This window comes from Bombyx mandarina, chromosome 24 (assembly GCF_030267445.1).
Source record: "Bombyx mandarina strain Sakado chromosome 24, ASM3026744v2".
In the NCBI taxonomy this organism is placed as follows: Eukaryota; Metazoa; Arthropoda; class Insecta; order Lepidoptera; family Bombycidae; genus Bombyx; species Bombyx mandarina.
The window spans coordinates 2320256-2338039 of record NC_143230.1 but is presented as its reverse complement, the minus strand read 5'-3'; the positions used below and the strand labels follow the sequence as shown (position 1 = coordinate 2338039).

Here is a 17784-nt window from a genome sequence, read left to right as displayed (position 1 = left end):
GCTTCGCATACTGCCATGATTTAGCATAGATAATTAATAGTCTTGTAATCTTTTAGGTAAATGTATTTTTACAAATCGATGAATAGAAAAAATAAAAAAAAAATAGTAAAGATTTTCAAACTACAGTAGTAGGTAGTGAAAATGGAAAATGTAATCTATCAAGTTTTTTTGGTTTCTCGTCGATCTAATGATATAACGCATATTTCTTCACCCTAATACATATGAGACGTGCAAAAATCGATTGATTGGCACAGTGTTGCCTATTTTTGAGAAAAAAAAAAAAATAACGGAGTATTTTAAACGGTAAATCGAAATTGTCTTCGTAAAAATTAAAAAAAAATCATAATTAAAAAAAAAATCAAATCTTATTCGATACATAATGTGAAGAAATAAAAAAAAGTATTGTATTTTTGTAAAAATGTTTTCAAAATTAATTTATGTGGATCGTTTAAACCTTGTTCAATATTTATCCTTGCTCTTTTTAACGGAATATTAAATATTATTGTCTTTAAAATATGATTAGATAAGTGTATGATTAAAAGAACAGATTTAATAAAGCTTTGCAAAGGATTTTGAAATTTTTTTGAATGACCTTATAGATAGACGAACATACGGCCCTCACCTGATGATGAGTGGTTACCGTCGCCCGTGGACATCAGCAATGCCAGAGACTAAGCCAAGCTGCTGCCTGCCGTTAGGTACTCTCCACAAGCCTCGTTTGAAAAAGAACATGTTTGTTCAAGAAATGTCAGAGTTTCCTGAGAAAATCGATGAGGGGCGCTTTCCCGAATGTTCTGCCGGTAGGTAGGAACGATTTGCCTATTTCTATTATTGCCCCTGTAGGCAGACGAGCATACGGCCCACCTGATGGTGAGTGGTTACCGTCGCCCATGGACTTTAGCAATGCCAGGGGCAGAGCCAAGCCGCCGCCTACAGCTTAATACTCTCCACAAGCCTCGTTTGAAAGAGGACATGTCATATCGCACGTGAAATACCGTGGAGAGGAGCTCATTCTATAGCCGAATGGTACGTGGCAAAAAAGATCTCTGGAAACGCTTTGTGGATGAACGTAGTGGCTCCAGGTATGCCCTCAAAGAGTGGGACAGCGCTCACATAATTGACCCTTTGATTTTTTGTCACCCATTTATTATATTATAATTTATTTTTACTAATATATAAATCTACAAAGGTTTTTACGGATGTTCCGTTATAACTACTGAACCATACATCCGATTGACTTGAAACTTGGTATCCGTGTAGAAAATGCACGTACTTCATGGATAGGCTAATATTTATATGAGTGTTTGACTCCCTAATGATAATGGCAATAAATAATAATAAGGTTAATTTTAAATGTCCACAGCAAAGCGGGCGAGTACGGCTAGCTTATCCATAAAATCAAATTTAAAAATAAAACAAATTTTCCATCAGAAAAATTTATTGTTTAAAAAAAAGGAACATATAAAACAAAAAAAAAAACTTAAACAAAAACTAATATTAAAACTAGATGTTAAAGAAAGAGATTATTAAAGTGATTTATGGCACACCAAAACAAAACATTGAAAAACAGTTATAATTTTTACTTATTGCTTAGGTGGGCGGACGAGCTCACAGCCCTGGTATTAAGTGGTTACTAGAGCCCATAGACATCTACGACGGAAACGGGCCACCCACCTTGAGATATAAGTTCTAAGGTCTCAGTATAGTTACAACCCTTCAAACCGAAACGCATTACTGCTTACTGCTGTGTCCTTAGTGTGAGTTGCTTAACGTTTTCGATACGTAAAAGTTAACTCAAATTTGTATGCACTTGGAACAGCGCCCCTAGTGGCAAATGTAGGCAAACGTTCCAACTCCATACAAATTTGAGTTAACTCTTACGCTATCGAGAACGTTAAAAGTCTCGCACTAAGCACACAGATGAATGGGCATGTGTACTATTTTTGGCGCAAACGTTGAAAAAAATCTTAACCTCAAATTAATGATTTCGTTCGTGTATTAATATATCGAATAATTTACGACAAGTATCGACCACATCCGTACAAAAAAAAACCACAAATTTCCTGCTTTAAGAGGCCACCATTAAAACACTTTTCTCTGAACTAGTTTTGTTCGCGTATTTAAATTCTATCTGACGATAAATTGGAACTTGATTGATGAAACATTATCTTTTTTTTTAATTCGACACACACTACATATATGAAAATGAAATACAGTCATTAAAGGATTTTAAGGATGAAACAATATAAGTGATTGTTACGTTTTGAGTCCGGACGTGTACCAAAATCATGCCTATTGACAGCCACGAAGCAGTCAAGCACTTCGAACGGTGGGTTATCTGGGTTATCTGGTATTATTACGTTTAAAACTTCGATTTAAAATGGAAAGGTGTACGACGCCATTTTTATATCCGGCGCCATTTTTGTGTCCGGCGCCATTTTTATATTTCTTTTTGTCTTGTAAACAAAATCATTTATAACTGTGCTAATCTTTATGAAATCAAAGAATATTCTTTAAATTAAATCTAAAACTCACATCGCTTGAGTTGTGAGAGAGATCTGATTAAAAATAAAAACAATGGTCTTCGCTTCTGATACAGTAGATTGGGAGAATAGAGACTGGTGTTAGAAGAGGGACAAATCTGGGAAATCACAATACTTTTGTTGAGTTATTAGATTTAACTTTGTTGAACTGAAAATGACTTTTATTTAGTGTTTAAGAATACTCGTTTTACTGGTGGTAGGACCTCATGTGAGTCCGCACGGGTAGGTACCACCACCCCGCCTATTTCTGCCGTGAAGCAGTAATGCGTTTCGGCTTGAAGGATGAGGCAGCCGTTGTAACTATACTGAGACCTTAGAACTTATATCTCAAGGTGGGTGGCGCATTTACGTCGTAGATGTCTATGGGCTCCAGTAACCACTTAAAACACCAGGTGGGCTGTGAGCTCGTCCATCCATCTAAGCGATAAATAAAAAAAAGGGTCCGGTTTCCCCTTAATCTACGGTAAGTAATCTTCTACACCGTAAACATAGAATACACATATTTAAGACTCTTAAATGTCTTTCCCCGGAACATGCGTTAACACCAACTGACACCAACCGACTAAACAATGCCATGACGTAAATAAACCAGACCGACATTAGTTTAATAATTAATTTCCACATACATTTGTAGAAGTCACTACGCTAAAATTAAAACCGGTAGCCTGTATTATCCGAAATTACATTATGATTGTTGTTGGAGTCGAAGTTAACTGATACCTTTAGATGACGTTTATATGACGCTTAGATGACCTCAAGATGACGCTTAGCTTCGCATTTCTAGTGCTGCGTTTGCTTCGCCTAATCCTCCTCGGCGTGGATAACGAATCTTCGCCTGTAAAAGGAGATAGTTATTAGACAACCAACAAGTATACAAGGAAAAACGTGGTGGAACGCTAATTCTTTTTAACCCAACACCGAAAGGGTTATTTAAGGCATAGCCTATAGCTATATCAGCGTTACCCTAGCGTGTAGGTGAGCTTTCGGGGCTCAAACAGGGCGTGTTGCTGACACTGGCCCTAGCAAGAGTGCTTCGCAGAATCTATCACCGGATCGGTAACGCGACCCAATGAGATTATCCGGCGAGAAACTCAGCGGTCTGTGCCTATGGGTTAATTTACTCGCCGAGCCCTTCGTCGCAAGCAACGGGTTCGACGAGAACGATGACCGGTGCTTGAGGTGCCTAAAAGCACCGTTAGGGGATCGGGAGGATCCGTAATGACGTGTTTAGGGTGACGTCGACTGTTTACCATTCAGTCCGCAGGATCGGGTATGGACGTACGTATTTGTGGTCACATACGACAGCAGTTGAGATAAGTCGGAAATATTCAACAGGAAAATGTAAGCTCGTGATGGAAAAATAAGTTGCGCGTGCAACTTGGTGCACGTGAAAGAATTGAAACTTCTTTTACGGTGTGTAGTATTGTGGTTTTCTTCATTTTTCATCCTTAAATCAAATTTTTATTGTAACAGGGAATGTGCTGTGTATAACAGAAACGACCTAGCTCGTTTCGTCCTTAACCTCTCTCCACGGTCGAGTGGTTCGCGAGACGCTCTGTCTATTTTCTCACTCTCGCTCTTCCTAAATTGTATCTTTTCTCTCTACCCGTAACGGTACTGGTGGTAGGACCTCTTGTGAGTCCGCACGGGTAGGTACCACCGCCCCGCCTATTTCTGCCGTGAAGCAGTAATGCGTTTCGGTTTGAAGGGCGGGGCAGCCGTTGTAACTATACTGAGACCTTAGAACCTATATCTCAAGGTGGGTAGCGCATTTACGATATAGATGTCTATTGGCTCCAGTAACCATTTAACACCAGATGGGCTGTGAGCTCGTCCATCCAATTAAGCAATAAATAAAAAAAACGAATCTGTCGCGAGTTGAATTTTACTCTCAACGCGCCTAAAGAATTTTTACTTCAAATAAAAAGACATTGTCTCTGCACAAGTAATACTACTGTTAGATAAATTAACTAGGTACAAACTAATAGTCATTTAAAGCTATTCATAATTGAGACCGTCAGCGCAGAACTGACCTAACCCACATTTTTTCATATTCGTGCTTACATGTACATATTATTATATTGCAATTTATTTAAAACATAATAAATCTTGATGCAAAACCGCCCTATCCCTAGTTTCACCCATAGATAACTGATGGCTTTGTAAACATTATTTTGGCGGCGCATTGTTTTTGGTTAAGTGGTAGTGTAAAAGTAAATTAAAACCTCATTATCTCCATACAAACTGTGGTCATTTTAGGCCACTTTTGCGCCGACAGCCTCAATAATTATAAAGGGTTTAATAAATATCTTACGTTTAATTAGAGATGTTGTTTTCCAATCGATTCTGTAAAATGAAACAGTGATTTAGTCGAAAGATTTTTGTTTGCTGTAATGGCCACACGAGTCCGCCGCTGACGGAGTCCATAGACATCAGTACGAGAATCTCATCCGCCTCGACATGAGGAAAAAAATAATAATATTGTTTTTTTATGACCAAAATAACGTTAATAATGAAAGTAAGTTATTTCATTAATTTTTTTTTTTTATTGCCTTTGCAGGCAGACGAGCATACGGCCCACCTGATGGTGAGTGGTTACCGTCGCCCATGGACTTCAGCAATGCTAGGGGCAGAGCCAAGCCGCCGCCTACAGCTTAATACTCTCCACAAGCCTCGTTTGAAGAAGGACATGTCAAAGCGCTCGGGAAACACCGTGGAGGGGAGCTCATTCCATAGCCGGACGGTACGTGGCAAAAAAGACCTCTGGAAACGCACTGTGGATGACCGCAGTGGCTCCAGGTAGTATGGATGAACTCTACTCCGGTGGCGGGCGGTGCGATGGTAAAAACGAGATGCTGGTATCATCTCGAACAATTCCTCAGAGCACTCCCCATGGAACATACGGTACAAAATACAGAGGGAACCGAAGTCCCTCCGCAGACCCAGAGGTTCCAAGCACCGTATCTTTAAACAAAAAAAAAATGGGTTATTTTTTGAACCTGTCTGTAGGTAAGGAATTAAAACTGAGCTAATTCAGGTAACCGGTTAAATTTTAATATAAATTAGCTACCTAAGCCTATCGGTTAGCTAGCTAATTAACTTAGCTAACTTTTTTAGCCGGCTTGGCCGGTTAAATTATACAGCCCTATATAAAATAGGTGCATGTTAAAATTTACTCACATTATTTTTTCATCTTCATCTATCTTCTCGGGCAGGTGGTCGGGTTTAATCTTTATCTGAAAGTCCGATCTGATGCACAATGCAAATATTATTACCATATATATTATAAATATGTAAAGAAACTGTACCTCTTTAAAGTACATTTATACAGTACTCTATGGCTGTTAAATAATCACTGGTAGTAGGACCTCTTCTGAGTCCGCGCGGGTAGGTACCACCGCCCTGCCTATTTCCGCCGTGAAGCAGTAATGCGTTTCGGTTTGAAGAGTGCGGCAGCCGTTGTAACTATACTGAGACCTTAGAACTTATCTCAAGTTGGGTGGCGCATTTACGTTGTAGATGTCTATGGGCTCCAGTAACAACTTAACACCAGGTGGGCCGTGAGCTCGTACACCCATCTAAGCAATAAATAAAAAAACACTTCAGAATTAATAAACAATAAAAGACTTATTGCAATACAACTAAACGGCTTAAGTATAGTTACAATGTCATTTCTTTGTTTTCAGGTGAGATACCAATTTTATGTTTACATGTGTAATTGTAGTAATTACTCTTGTTTACGTTACCTACTAAAATAATAAATCTTTGTTTTCAGAGCAACGCCATTGTTTATTTCAAACTTACAATTCCTAAGACAAAAATAGAAGAGTGAAAAATCTTTATTATTTAAAACTCTATAATTTAAAAAAAGGATTTTTCTTCAGTGTCATTTAGCGTCATGAAGTAAAAATAGAGTTGAGTTTTGGTATAGTTTATTAATACGCTTAGCTGTTTAATTTTTAATATTAATTTTAAAATATGTTTTTTTAAATGTTCTTATCTTATTATGTAACAGAAGATGCAATTAAGTCTATTATTGTTTGTTAATTCTGAAGTACTCCATATCAGATAGATATTTGTAGGCAGCGACTTGACTCTGCCCCTGGCATTGCTGACGTCCATGAGCGACGGTAACCACTCACCATCAAGTGGGACGTATGCTCGTCTGCCTATAAAGGCAGCGACAAAAATTTATATACCAGATCGCGTTTCCGATCCGGTGGCAGATTCTGCGAAGCACTGCTCTAGCTAGGGCTAGTATTAACAACGTCCTCAGGTTAGAGCCCCGTGAGACGTCATCGAGTAACGGCAACCGCTTACCATCAGGTGAGCCGTATGCTCGTCTGCCTACATACAATAAAAAGTTATTAGTAATTCATATTGATCTATAGTAAATGAAAATCGGAAACTTACTCCTTATCATAAATATTTCTAGTTTTGGGTATGTCGTTCCTGTGGACAAAGAAGTCTGTTATCATTACGTTAACACAATATACAAGAATAATAATGCGAAATTCTAGAATAAAATTGCGAATTACGATTCATCATCCATTCTCCTGCCCTTCTCCCAATCACCTGGGGTCGGCGCAACATGTTTTCTCCTTCCATACTCCTCTATCATATACCATTTCTTCGCTCACTCCCCTCTTACCCATATCGTCTTTCACGCAATCCATCCATTTCTTCTTAGGTCTACCTCTTCCTCTATATCCTTCTGGACTTTTTGGCGGGAACGCGAGGAGTGAAGTTGTGTGATTTGTTTTATTTTGTCTATTTAGTGTTTCTTCGGGTTTAAATGTGTAATAATGGTGGTTTATTAACTGTTTAATATCTGTGAAAGTGCACAAATGTGGGAAAATGAAACAAAGTCGCTGGACGTAACTTCTCGGGATCCTCCAAAAAGTCCATTAAAAAAATCTTAGCAAATGACCACCATTTCACTGAGATTATATTTCATCTCATATCATCTAATTTATTTGATCCCCGTTGATTAATGTCTCAAATTAATCATCTTCATTACATTTCACTCCATAATATCATTTTTCATAAAAATATGAATATACATTAAAATAAGACATGACTGAAAGGTCTCAGTTACCAGGTCATAAAATCCCTTAAAAAAAAAAACCTCTTCCTCTATATCCTTCTACATTTACGAATTATGATTGATATACGTAATTGGCACCCAAAATTGTTCTATATTAGTACGTTTAAGGTTTTAAAGCAATCAGGTAAACGACATGAGAACTCTTTGTATTGGGAACAAAACAAACAAACCTAAATACACTTTTTATATGAAAGTGTAATCTGACGTTGGAATCATAGAATTTCATGTCAAGAACTATTGAAGTCAGTAAGTCAACGATTCCAACGATCCTATTTAAATTCTAAATTTCATTTATATTGTAATTAGTACAGGATCCCTGGTACACTTTTCATCATTTATTACTAACAAGCTGATTTTTCGTGAGTAGCTGCCTTTTGACTAGACGCCCAACTTTTTTCTTTACAGTAACGTTGGTAAGTGGTAGCTTACTAGGGATAGCAAGGATAAAATATGTTGATTTCACGAATTTAAAAAAAATTATTACTAACCGAATTTTTCTTTGTTAATTATCGAGATAATTATCTAAATAACGTGAATAAATATTTGTCCCACAAAATATAAGGTTTCGTTAGGGAGTCCCCCCTCTCCAACATGTATCATAAACAAGGTCATGAAAACTAATTACTAACCAGCTGATTTTTTTTTATTGGTTAGCTAACATTTGCATAGTTTAACCCACATTGTCCTACAAATTGCGTGGTATGTCATCTTGGTCCTACGCTCGAAAGTTGTAGTACTAATACTTATTGTAAAAATAATTACTATCAAGCTGAATGTTCGAGAATAGCTTCGTTGCAATGAGACGCCCAACTAATTCTTGTACGAAAATTCTCGATTGTGGTTTATAACTAAGATAATAGGGATGAAATAGTTTGTTTTTACGAAATTTTTTTTATTACTAACCGATTTGTTTGTGTTAATTATCGATATAATTATCTAAATAACGTGAAAAAATATTTGTCGTTTAAAATATACGGTTTTGTTAGCGAGTCCCCCCTCTCCAATATGTATCATAAATAAGGTTATGAAAAATAATTACTAACTAGCTGATTTTTTTTTATTGGTTAGCTAGCATTTCCATAGTTTAACACCCACATTGTCCTACAAATTGCCTGGTACGTTATTCCAATCCTTCAGTTACATTGTTGAAATTAATGAAATTAAAAATAATATTATTTCGTACATTTTGCTATTGGAGCTGAAGCCCACTATTATCCTTGCCCACAAATGTATGCGCACAGCATTGTCTACTGTGATCATAACCACGTAAAGTTGTTTTTAGTCAACCTCGTATTTTATTTGTCTTTCAAAAAATAATTTGAATAGTAATCTGTGCTGCAAAAATATAATAATGGAATGTTTTTTGTGTAATTTCTTATCTGAAAATAGAGATAAAAGAGAAAAAAATAATAGAGATATGGCTTTCTTGTAAGAAATGTTATCTGCTCGAAAGCATTATAAACACAAATATAGTGATGTTGTTGTATTGTCTGAAAGTTGGGGTGATGTAATAATAGGTTATCATTCCTGTTGTTACAAGGAATTTAGAGTAAATTTAATGTTTATATATATTTCATTTCATTTTGTATACTCAAAAATTACAAATCTTGTAGGACTAATAAAGCACACACCGTTTTTTTTGTAGGACATTGTTTTATTTGGACGAAAAATTTAATTGTTCTACAGTTACTAATAAAAAAAAAGGCCTGCGGTATTGACAACTTTTGAGCGTAGGACCAAGATGACATACCACGCAATTTGTAGGACAATGTGGGTTAAACTATGCAAATATTAGCTAACCAATAAAAAAAAATCTGCTGGTTAGTAATTAGTTTTCATTACCTTTTTTATGATACATATTGGAGAGGGAGGACTCCCTAACAAAACCTTATATTTTGTAGGACAAGTATTTTTTCACGTTATTTAGATAATTTTCTTGATAATTAATTAACAAAGAAAAAATCGGTTAGTAATAAATTTTTAAAATTCGTGAAATCAACATATTTTATCCTTGCTACCCCTAGTAAGCTACCACTTACCAACGTTACTGTAATGAAAAAAGTTGGGCGTCTAGTCAAAAGGAAGTTACTCACGAAAAATCAGCTTGTTAGTAATAAATGACGAAAAGTGTACCAGGGATCCTGTAGTAAATCTATTTAACTTAGAATTCTTATTTTTATTGCTCGGATGGGTGGACGAGCTTACGTCCCACCTGGTATTAAGTGGTTACGGGAGCCCATAGACATCTACAACACAAATGCCGCCACGGAATAGATAAATAAGTCTATTCCGTGAATACCGCCACCCACTTCAAGACAAGAGTTCTAGACATTTTTTTCAGCACAATGGCTGTACCGCTCTTCAAACCGAAACGCATTACTGTTTCACGGCAGAAATAGGCAGGATGGCGGTACCTACCCATGCGGACTCACAAGATGTCCTACCACTAAATTCAAACAATTTATGTTTTGCTTTTAATATCAAGAACTAAATCAACACAGTTCTATACTTGATATAATTGATTCTATTCCAATATTTGTTACCAGGATTACGAGTGTAGATAAGAATTAAATACTCACAGGTCGTTTTCGAAGTCCTCATTGTCATCTATGATAAGGTCTCTGCAAGGAAGGAAAACAATTAAAAAAACGATCCCCAGAAAAATCGCTGGATAATGCTATTCGCCAAACTAATGTACATGTAGAAACTAATGGAAGTCGCCACTGACGGATCAATCAGGGGAATCTTTGTAATTTCAAAGATCGATCGATTTTTGTAACCACGTTAATTTTTTTTGCTTAAAATTGTTCAATATTATCAGCTAAGGGACGTCTGTCACCAAAGTATATTTAACAAATAAATCTTCCTTCTCTCCACGCGCGATCCAATATGTGCGTAGTTTTAGTTCTAGCCGATAAGAAGGGTGATTATACAATATTCACAAAATACCGAAATGCCATATTATTATTACAGTTTCGTGTTATATAATATTGGTTTGCACGTGTAATTATAGCTTTTAAAGTACTATTGTATCTCACGTATCGCGACACATTTTAAATCGACATTATCTATCAGCGTCTGTCGACTTAGTTAACATTGCGATAACGTGTAGTCTGTGTAAAGATGGCTACTCTGTCAACTTCGGTTGTTCCGCCGCATTTAGGACGAAAAAGAGAAGTTCATCCACTGAAGTGATGTCAATCTTCTTTAGACGGACGGTCCGTTGTTTTTGGTCCGATTTTTAGTTCCAAAATGTCTTTAGCGCAAGACTTTTGCTTTACTTCTCCTATAGTTGCCGCTCTTATCTCGTATGATTAACACGTATCACTCTTTTTGCACACAAACCAACCCCTCATAACCTTTTTAAATATCAACTAGCATCTGTCGTTAATTGTATTGAATTTTAAATATTCCGTCTCGGACCGATTTCTGTGATTCTCAGTCGAGACGCGAACGTAGACTGATCCCGGGTCGACGCCTTATCAGCCACTCGGAATATCATAAACAACTAGAGCTTCTACCTTGGAGTAGTAACTAGCTCTGTAGTTTTATGTAAGGTTTCGTAATTCGAAGTAACTTGACAAGGTCAAACATTGCGAGCTAAATTAGAACTGCTTCTAGGTAAACTGCAGCTTTAAGCTTTAGGGGACGCGCAGGGTATGTGGTAGTTAACGGTCCGTAGATGTTGGGAGAAGACCGCGGCCCCAAGGATGTTTTTAGGGTCATACCAATCGAAAGACTTCTCTTGCAGTCTCTCACCCAATGTCCGATCTCCGCCCGGGATCAGAACTCGGGCAGAGCAGGGAGGTTTCTGTAGGCATCACTACAACCAGACTCATGGAACAGTACGCTAGATTGGAGGCTTCACGCTCGAACTTTCACTGCGCCGGGATGCGGTTAATTAGCCGCCCTAGCCACGATAACCGTACAGTCCATTCTAAGTACCACTATTACCAAGTTCGCGTGAGAAACGTCTTACAACGTCGTGTTTTTAAAATTATGATTTTTTTAATTTATTTTTTATTGCTTAGACGTGTGGACGAGCTCACAGCCCACCTGGTGTTAAGTGGTTACTGGAGCCCATAGACATCTACAACGTAAATGCGCCACACACCTTGAGATATAAGTTCTAAGGTCTCAGTATAGTCACAACGGCTGCCCCACCCTTCAAACCGAAACGCATTACTGTTTCACGGCAGAAATAAGCGGGGCGGTGGTACTTACCCGTGCGGACTCACAAGAGGTCCTACCACCAGTAATTACGCAAATTATAGTTTTGCGGGTTTGATTTTTATTACACGATGTTATTCCTTCACCGTGGAAGTCAATCGTAAACATTTGTTAAGTACGTATTTCATTAGAAAAATTGGTGCCCGCCTGCGGGATTCGAACACCGGTGCATTGCTCGATACGAATGCACCGGATCTCTTATCCGTTAGGCCACGACGACAAGATACTCCTTAAGTATTTAATGGATTCACGATAAAACAGATAGAGCTGATAACTTCCAGTCAGTCATCACACGTGCACCATTCTGTTATGATGTTAATTTCGCTCAATGTAATGAGTTTAGATAAACCCAATGACCCACGAATGACATCTTGGTTCTTAGTTCGTGTCGCGTCGGATATCGTTTTAAAGTCAAATGTCATCGGGCTATTTTTTCGTTGTTTACATAGTATTATGAAATTTGTGTTTTATTTAGTTAAATAACTTTCAGGTTACCGAAATCGAAATATATTTTTTTTATTGCTAGAAGAGCGGACGAGCTCACAGCCCACCTGGTGTTAAGTGGTTACTGGAGCCCATAGACATTTACGACGTAAATGCGCCACCCACCTTGAGATATAAGTTCTAAGGTCTCAAGTATAGTTACAACGGCTGCCCCACCCTTCAAACCGAAACGCATTACTGCTTCACGGCAGAAATAGGCAGGGTGGTGGTACCCACCAAAGACGTTATGCAGATAGATTTGTACGATTTATACACCGTTGTGTCGTGGCTGCCGGAAACAATCTTATTTAGTAACGATATAGTATGAATATTTTATTGTAAACCAGCTGACCCGGCAGACTTCGTAGTGCCTCAATCGATAAATAAAAGACCTAAGCTTTTGTATAAAATAAACATAAAAAAAAACAAAAGGAATCCGTCCGGCGTGGGATACATCAAAGGAAAAACAAAATTGTTATTTTTATTTCATTCTGAGAATTTTCATGTTTATCTACCTTTTAAACCTTCTCTGGACTTCTAAAATTCAAGACCAAAGTTAGCCAAATCGGTCGAGCCGTTCTCGAGTTTTAGCGAGTCTAACGAAAAGCAATTCATTTTTATATATATCGATAGATAACTTTAAAAACTTACTTCTCGGATGGCATTCTTGTTTAGTGCCTTGAAAATTATATTCCAAACTCAACGGCTATTCTCTGCAACAAAAAAAAATATATATATGTCGCATCCGGGTCAATAGTTCGGAATATCAACGATACACAAACGTCAAAGTGACAGCATGGCCGTGTCGTGGTTGACGACTTTTAGTAATATTAAGACGGTGGTTTTGATTATTATTTTAAATGATGAAATGTTGTTTTGATAAATATCACAAAATGAAGGGTAGACTTCGTAACGCCACAGTTATAAAATGGCGGTACGTGGACAGAGTCGTGGCATTCGTGTCAGACAGTGATTCCGTCCGTCTCAGCAGTGAGTCTCTGGCAGTCAGTCAGTCAGTCAGTCAGTCAGTCGGTCTGTCGGTATGTGCAACGAAACTGTCGGTTTATCCTGTCATTGTGAAAGTTGTGTGTGTTGAAGTTTCAAATATTATTATTGAAAAGTTTTATTGACTAAACTGAGTTCAATCGAATACGAGTGATGACGAAACTACCGCTCAGCCATCCCTGACGTGTGCCGACATATATATAAAGAAGACTGAAGGATTTTCTTGCCTTGGTTGTCACAGCGGTCCAACTTTATGGTAGGCAGTGGCTTGGATTGGATCTGCCTACAAGGACACTAAAAATAAATAATAGTTTAAAAAAAAACTAACAAAATACGCTTTTAAAGAAAATCCAACTAAAAAATAGAAAATAAATGTACCTACTGTAAAAAAAGCATGCGGTGCTTTTAAATATATTATCAAAATAATAATCCTTCTACTCAAATATCTGTCAATAAAATATTTATAACTATTGACACCATGCACCCCACGTTTTTTTTTACAATAAATTTACATATTATATTTTTTAGTTGGATTTTATATAAAAGCGTGTTTTTTGATATTTTTTTATAAACTATTATTTATTTTTAAGTTATTAACACGATAACAAATGTCCCTCCGTAATTACTATTATTCGAATTAATAATTATTTTGAACAATTACGCAAGCCGCAAGTATTTTATATGTCGGCACAAGGTCACTATTAAGTTTTAAAATTTTTTTTTTTTATTGTTTGGTTGGGTGGAAATGCTCATGGGTGGACAGCCCACCCTGTTAAGTGGTTACTGGAGCCCATAGACATCTACAAAGTAAATGCGCCACCCACCTTGAGATATAAGTTCTAAGGTCTCAAAGAATAGTTCCATCGGCTGCCCCACCCTTCAAACCGAAACGCATTACTGCTTCACGGCAGAAATAGGCAGGGTGGTGGTACCTACCCGTGCAGACTCACAAGAGGTCCTACCACCAGTTAAAGTCAACTGTTTTCTTCATGTTTCGCATGTCAACAACTGTTTAAGACGGTATTCAAGAGAATTCATGAATGACTAAGCTACCCCTACTATTCTACTATAAATACAAGTAACTATTCTCGCACACAATAGCACATCATAATAGGGCTAAATACTCGGAAACCCATCCCGACCGGAGCCCTCTTCTTCGATATCGCAAAGGCGTTCGACAAAGGCTGGCACAACGGTTTGATATACAAACTGTATAACATGGAAGTGCCAGACAGACTCGACCTTTTTTTTTTCCTTCCTAAGCTGGTAGCCTGGAGCGGCTATTCCAGCGTAACCGTAACTAGTAGGTGAGCTCACGGGGCGCAAACCTGACGACGATGCTAACACGAACCCTAGCAAGAGTCGTGCTTCGCAGAATCTACCACCGGATCGGAATCGCGACCCACTGAGACGATCCGGCGAGAAACTCGGTGGGCTGTGTCTGAGAGTCAATTTACTCGTCGAGCCCTTCGTCGCAAGCGACGGGTTCGACGAGAACGGTGACCGGTGCTTGAAGTACCTAGAAGCACCGTTAGTGGATCGGGAGGATCCGAGATGACGTGTTTTGGGCGACGTCGACTGCTTTCCATTCTGTCCGCAGGATCGGGAATGTAGTTACCGGCGGCCACGATGAGAAGGTTCTCATGTCGTGCCGCTTTATCGAAGTGGAACCAGACTCGTGCTCATCATACGAGACTTCTTGTCGAACCGCTCTTTCCGATATAGAGTTGAGAGAACTCGCTCTCATCCCCGTCATCTAAACGCCGGAGTCCCGCAAAGCAAAACGATACGTAGAAATAGAAGCTTAGCAATAAATAAGTAAATGTTGACCTCAATATTTCTGTATGTAAATTTTGAACTATGCAAATGGCTAGCCATTTTGAAACATTCCTAAAGACCTCAAAGTTACAAATAGGTTAATTCATTTTTAGCCATCTAGAAAATGTTTTTTAAATTTTTGTTACGAGTCTTATTATCTAATATCATGTGTAACGTACTTGCTTCGGCAGTACATATAATAAAATTGGAACGATACAGAGAAGATTACATGGCCCCTGCGTAAGGATGACGCGCAAAATCGTGAAGCGTTCCACATTTTTACTGTAGCTATATTGTATTGGACAATGCTGTCAAGCTGTTAAGTAAAAAAAAAAAAAGTTATGTAGTAACATCAAGGTTACAATAACCGGTCACATACGTAGATACATTATTACCCCAACAGATAAAAATAGAAGGTAGTCAAATTAGCGGGAGTCCCACCCGGCAAAGAAAGGAAGGTGATGGATGAAAGAAAGATATAGTGTGAGGCATGTCAGTGCGAGAGCAAGAGAAGCGAGAAATGGTATGAATGTGTAACATAGAATAATAAGGTCCTGCCGAGCCTATGGGCGGGGAAAGGCGAATAAAAAATAAATAAAAAAAAAACATGTATAACTATAAAGATATAGTCATATCACGCTGCTGTTAAAATTAATATATCAATTGAGTGAATTTGAAATAAGTATAAAAATATCTACCTTAAAATCATTTACTAGGAAACCTTACTGAATTTCGCATAGTCAAAATTTCCTTTAATGATGTTTTAATTCGATTTGAAAATAAACAAAATAGGTAGGTATTTCAATTATTTAACACAGGGCTACTGAAGCATTGAAACTATTTGAAACATTATTGAAAGCTATTGTTCTCTTTTCCAAGGAGCCTAATCAAGTCGGCTGTTTTATTTTTATTTTTAACTAGCGACCCGCCCTCGCTTCGCTTCGGAAACATTAAAACACACATGAAACAAAAAAATAAAATAAAAAAAATAATAAAAAAGTAGCCTATGTTCATCAGGGACAATGTCGGCTTCTAAATAATTAATTTTGAAAAATAATTTTTCAAATCGGTCCAGTAGTTTCGGAGCCTATTCGAAACAAACAAACAAACAAATCTTTCCTCTTTATAATATTAGTATAGATTAAATAATTTTAACATTTATGCTTTTTAAAATTCATTCTAATGTCCATTAACAACAATGTATGAATAAAAACGAAATTATAGAAACATTCGAATTAATTACGTAGCCGTTGTAATGGTTTGCGGTAAACCTCAAATACTGATATCCCATTTAATACGCTATGTTTTTAGGATGTATAATATGTTTTTAGTACCGTAAAAAAAGGTTCAAGATCTTCACAGCGTGAAACAAAGCGCATATCCTATTTTTTTATATATTATCTGTGCATTTTTTAATCAATCACGACTTTGGCGACTTTTTTTTTCAAAATTTTATCTAATTTTTATTGTCGGACTAAAAATATATAACATTACTTCCACAAACCGACATACTATTTGTCCAGTGCGTGGAAAAAATAAATTTCAATTTTAAAATATTAACGACTAGCTGACCCGGCAGACTTCGTAGTGCCTCAATCGATAAATAAAAGACACATCAAGGTGACGCATCAAAGGAAAAACAATATTGTTTGTTTTTATATAATTCCGAGCTTTTTTATATTTTCTCACCTTTTAAAATTTTCCTGGACTTCCACGAATAATTCAAGATCAAAATTAGCCAAATCAGTCCTGCCGTTCTCGAGTTTTAGCGAGACTAACGAACAGCAATTAATTTTTATATAATATAGAGATGATATACTTCCAAACACAGACAAATCATAAAAAAAAATAAAAAAAAGATTACATTTATGTAATAAAATTGAAACTTACTTATAATTTCACGATGCACGCAGATTCTTATTAAGACAGAACCGAAACTAATTGACAATAACGTTTTAAAAAAATGTAATAATAATACAATTAGCAATGTACAACACGATTCAAATAATATGCATTTGCAATTGCAATAATGCGTTATTTCGGACGCGTTATAACAAGCTTGTTGTTTGAACGTCTTAACATGACAACGCTCAGCGCAGACTAACTTGAATACACTCACAAACTTTTGATTTATATACGAGTACTATTTGTAAATGTGTGAACCAATTGGCCATGCACACTGAATGAATGACGTTATATAATTTGCGGTATGATCATACTTTTCATTTTTAGTTACCCATAATTTTCCTATTACTATGTACTGTCTTATTTTTTGTGTGTACATAAATAAATAAATAAATAATAATAAACGTAAGTGCTCGAAATAAAGCAAAATGCAATTTTTTTTTATTGCTTAGATGGGTGAACGAGCTCACAACCCACCTGGTGTTAAGTGGCTACTGGAACCCATAGACATCTACGACGTAAATGCGCCACCCACCTTGAGATATAAGTTCTAAGGTCTCAGTATAGTTACAACGGCTGCCCCACCCTTCAAACCGAAACGCATTACTGTTTCACGGCAGAAATAGGCAGGGCGGTGGTACGTACCCGCGCGGACTCACAAGAGGTCCTACCACCAGTAGTTACGCAAATCAT

General features: G+C 37.2%; 1 protein-coding gene and 1 non-coding gene across 3 annotated transcripts in view; one reads left to right on the top strand and one right to left on the bottom strand.

The window, feature by feature from the left end:
* Positions 1-1420: 1420 nt before the first annotated feature.
* Positions 1421-17784, bottom strand: part of LOC114248096 (uncharacterized) — a 148033-nt gene continuing 131669 nt past the window's right edge. The window contains exons 1-8 of one of the 2 annotated variants that reach the window (XM_089738020.1): positions 17077-17239; positions 13015-13076; positions 10230-10271; positions 6957-6995; positions 5724-5792; positions 4858-4889; positions 3264-3378; positions 1421-2641 (exon numbers count right to left, since the gene is read on the bottom strand). In XM_089738020.1, the coding sequence (XP_089594146.1) occupies positions 3266-3378; positions 4858-4889; positions 5724-5792; positions 6957-6995; positions 10230-10271; positions 13015-13028 (309 nt within the window). In that variant the 5' untranslated portion in view covers positions 13029-13076; positions 17077-17239 and the 3' untranslated portion in view covers positions 1421-2641; positions 3264-3265. Of the gene's footprint in view, positions 3379-4857; positions 4890-5723; positions 5793-6956; positions 6996-10229; positions 10272-13014; positions 13077-17076; positions 17240-17784 lie in introns of those variants that run through there. The other variant, XM_028181220.2, reaches the window with a different exon arrangement.
* Positions 15362-15467, top strand: LOC114250090 (U6 spliceosomal RNA). The gene has a single exon (XR_003625036.2). It is a non-coding gene; the product is annotated as a U6 spliceosomal RNA (small nuclear RNA).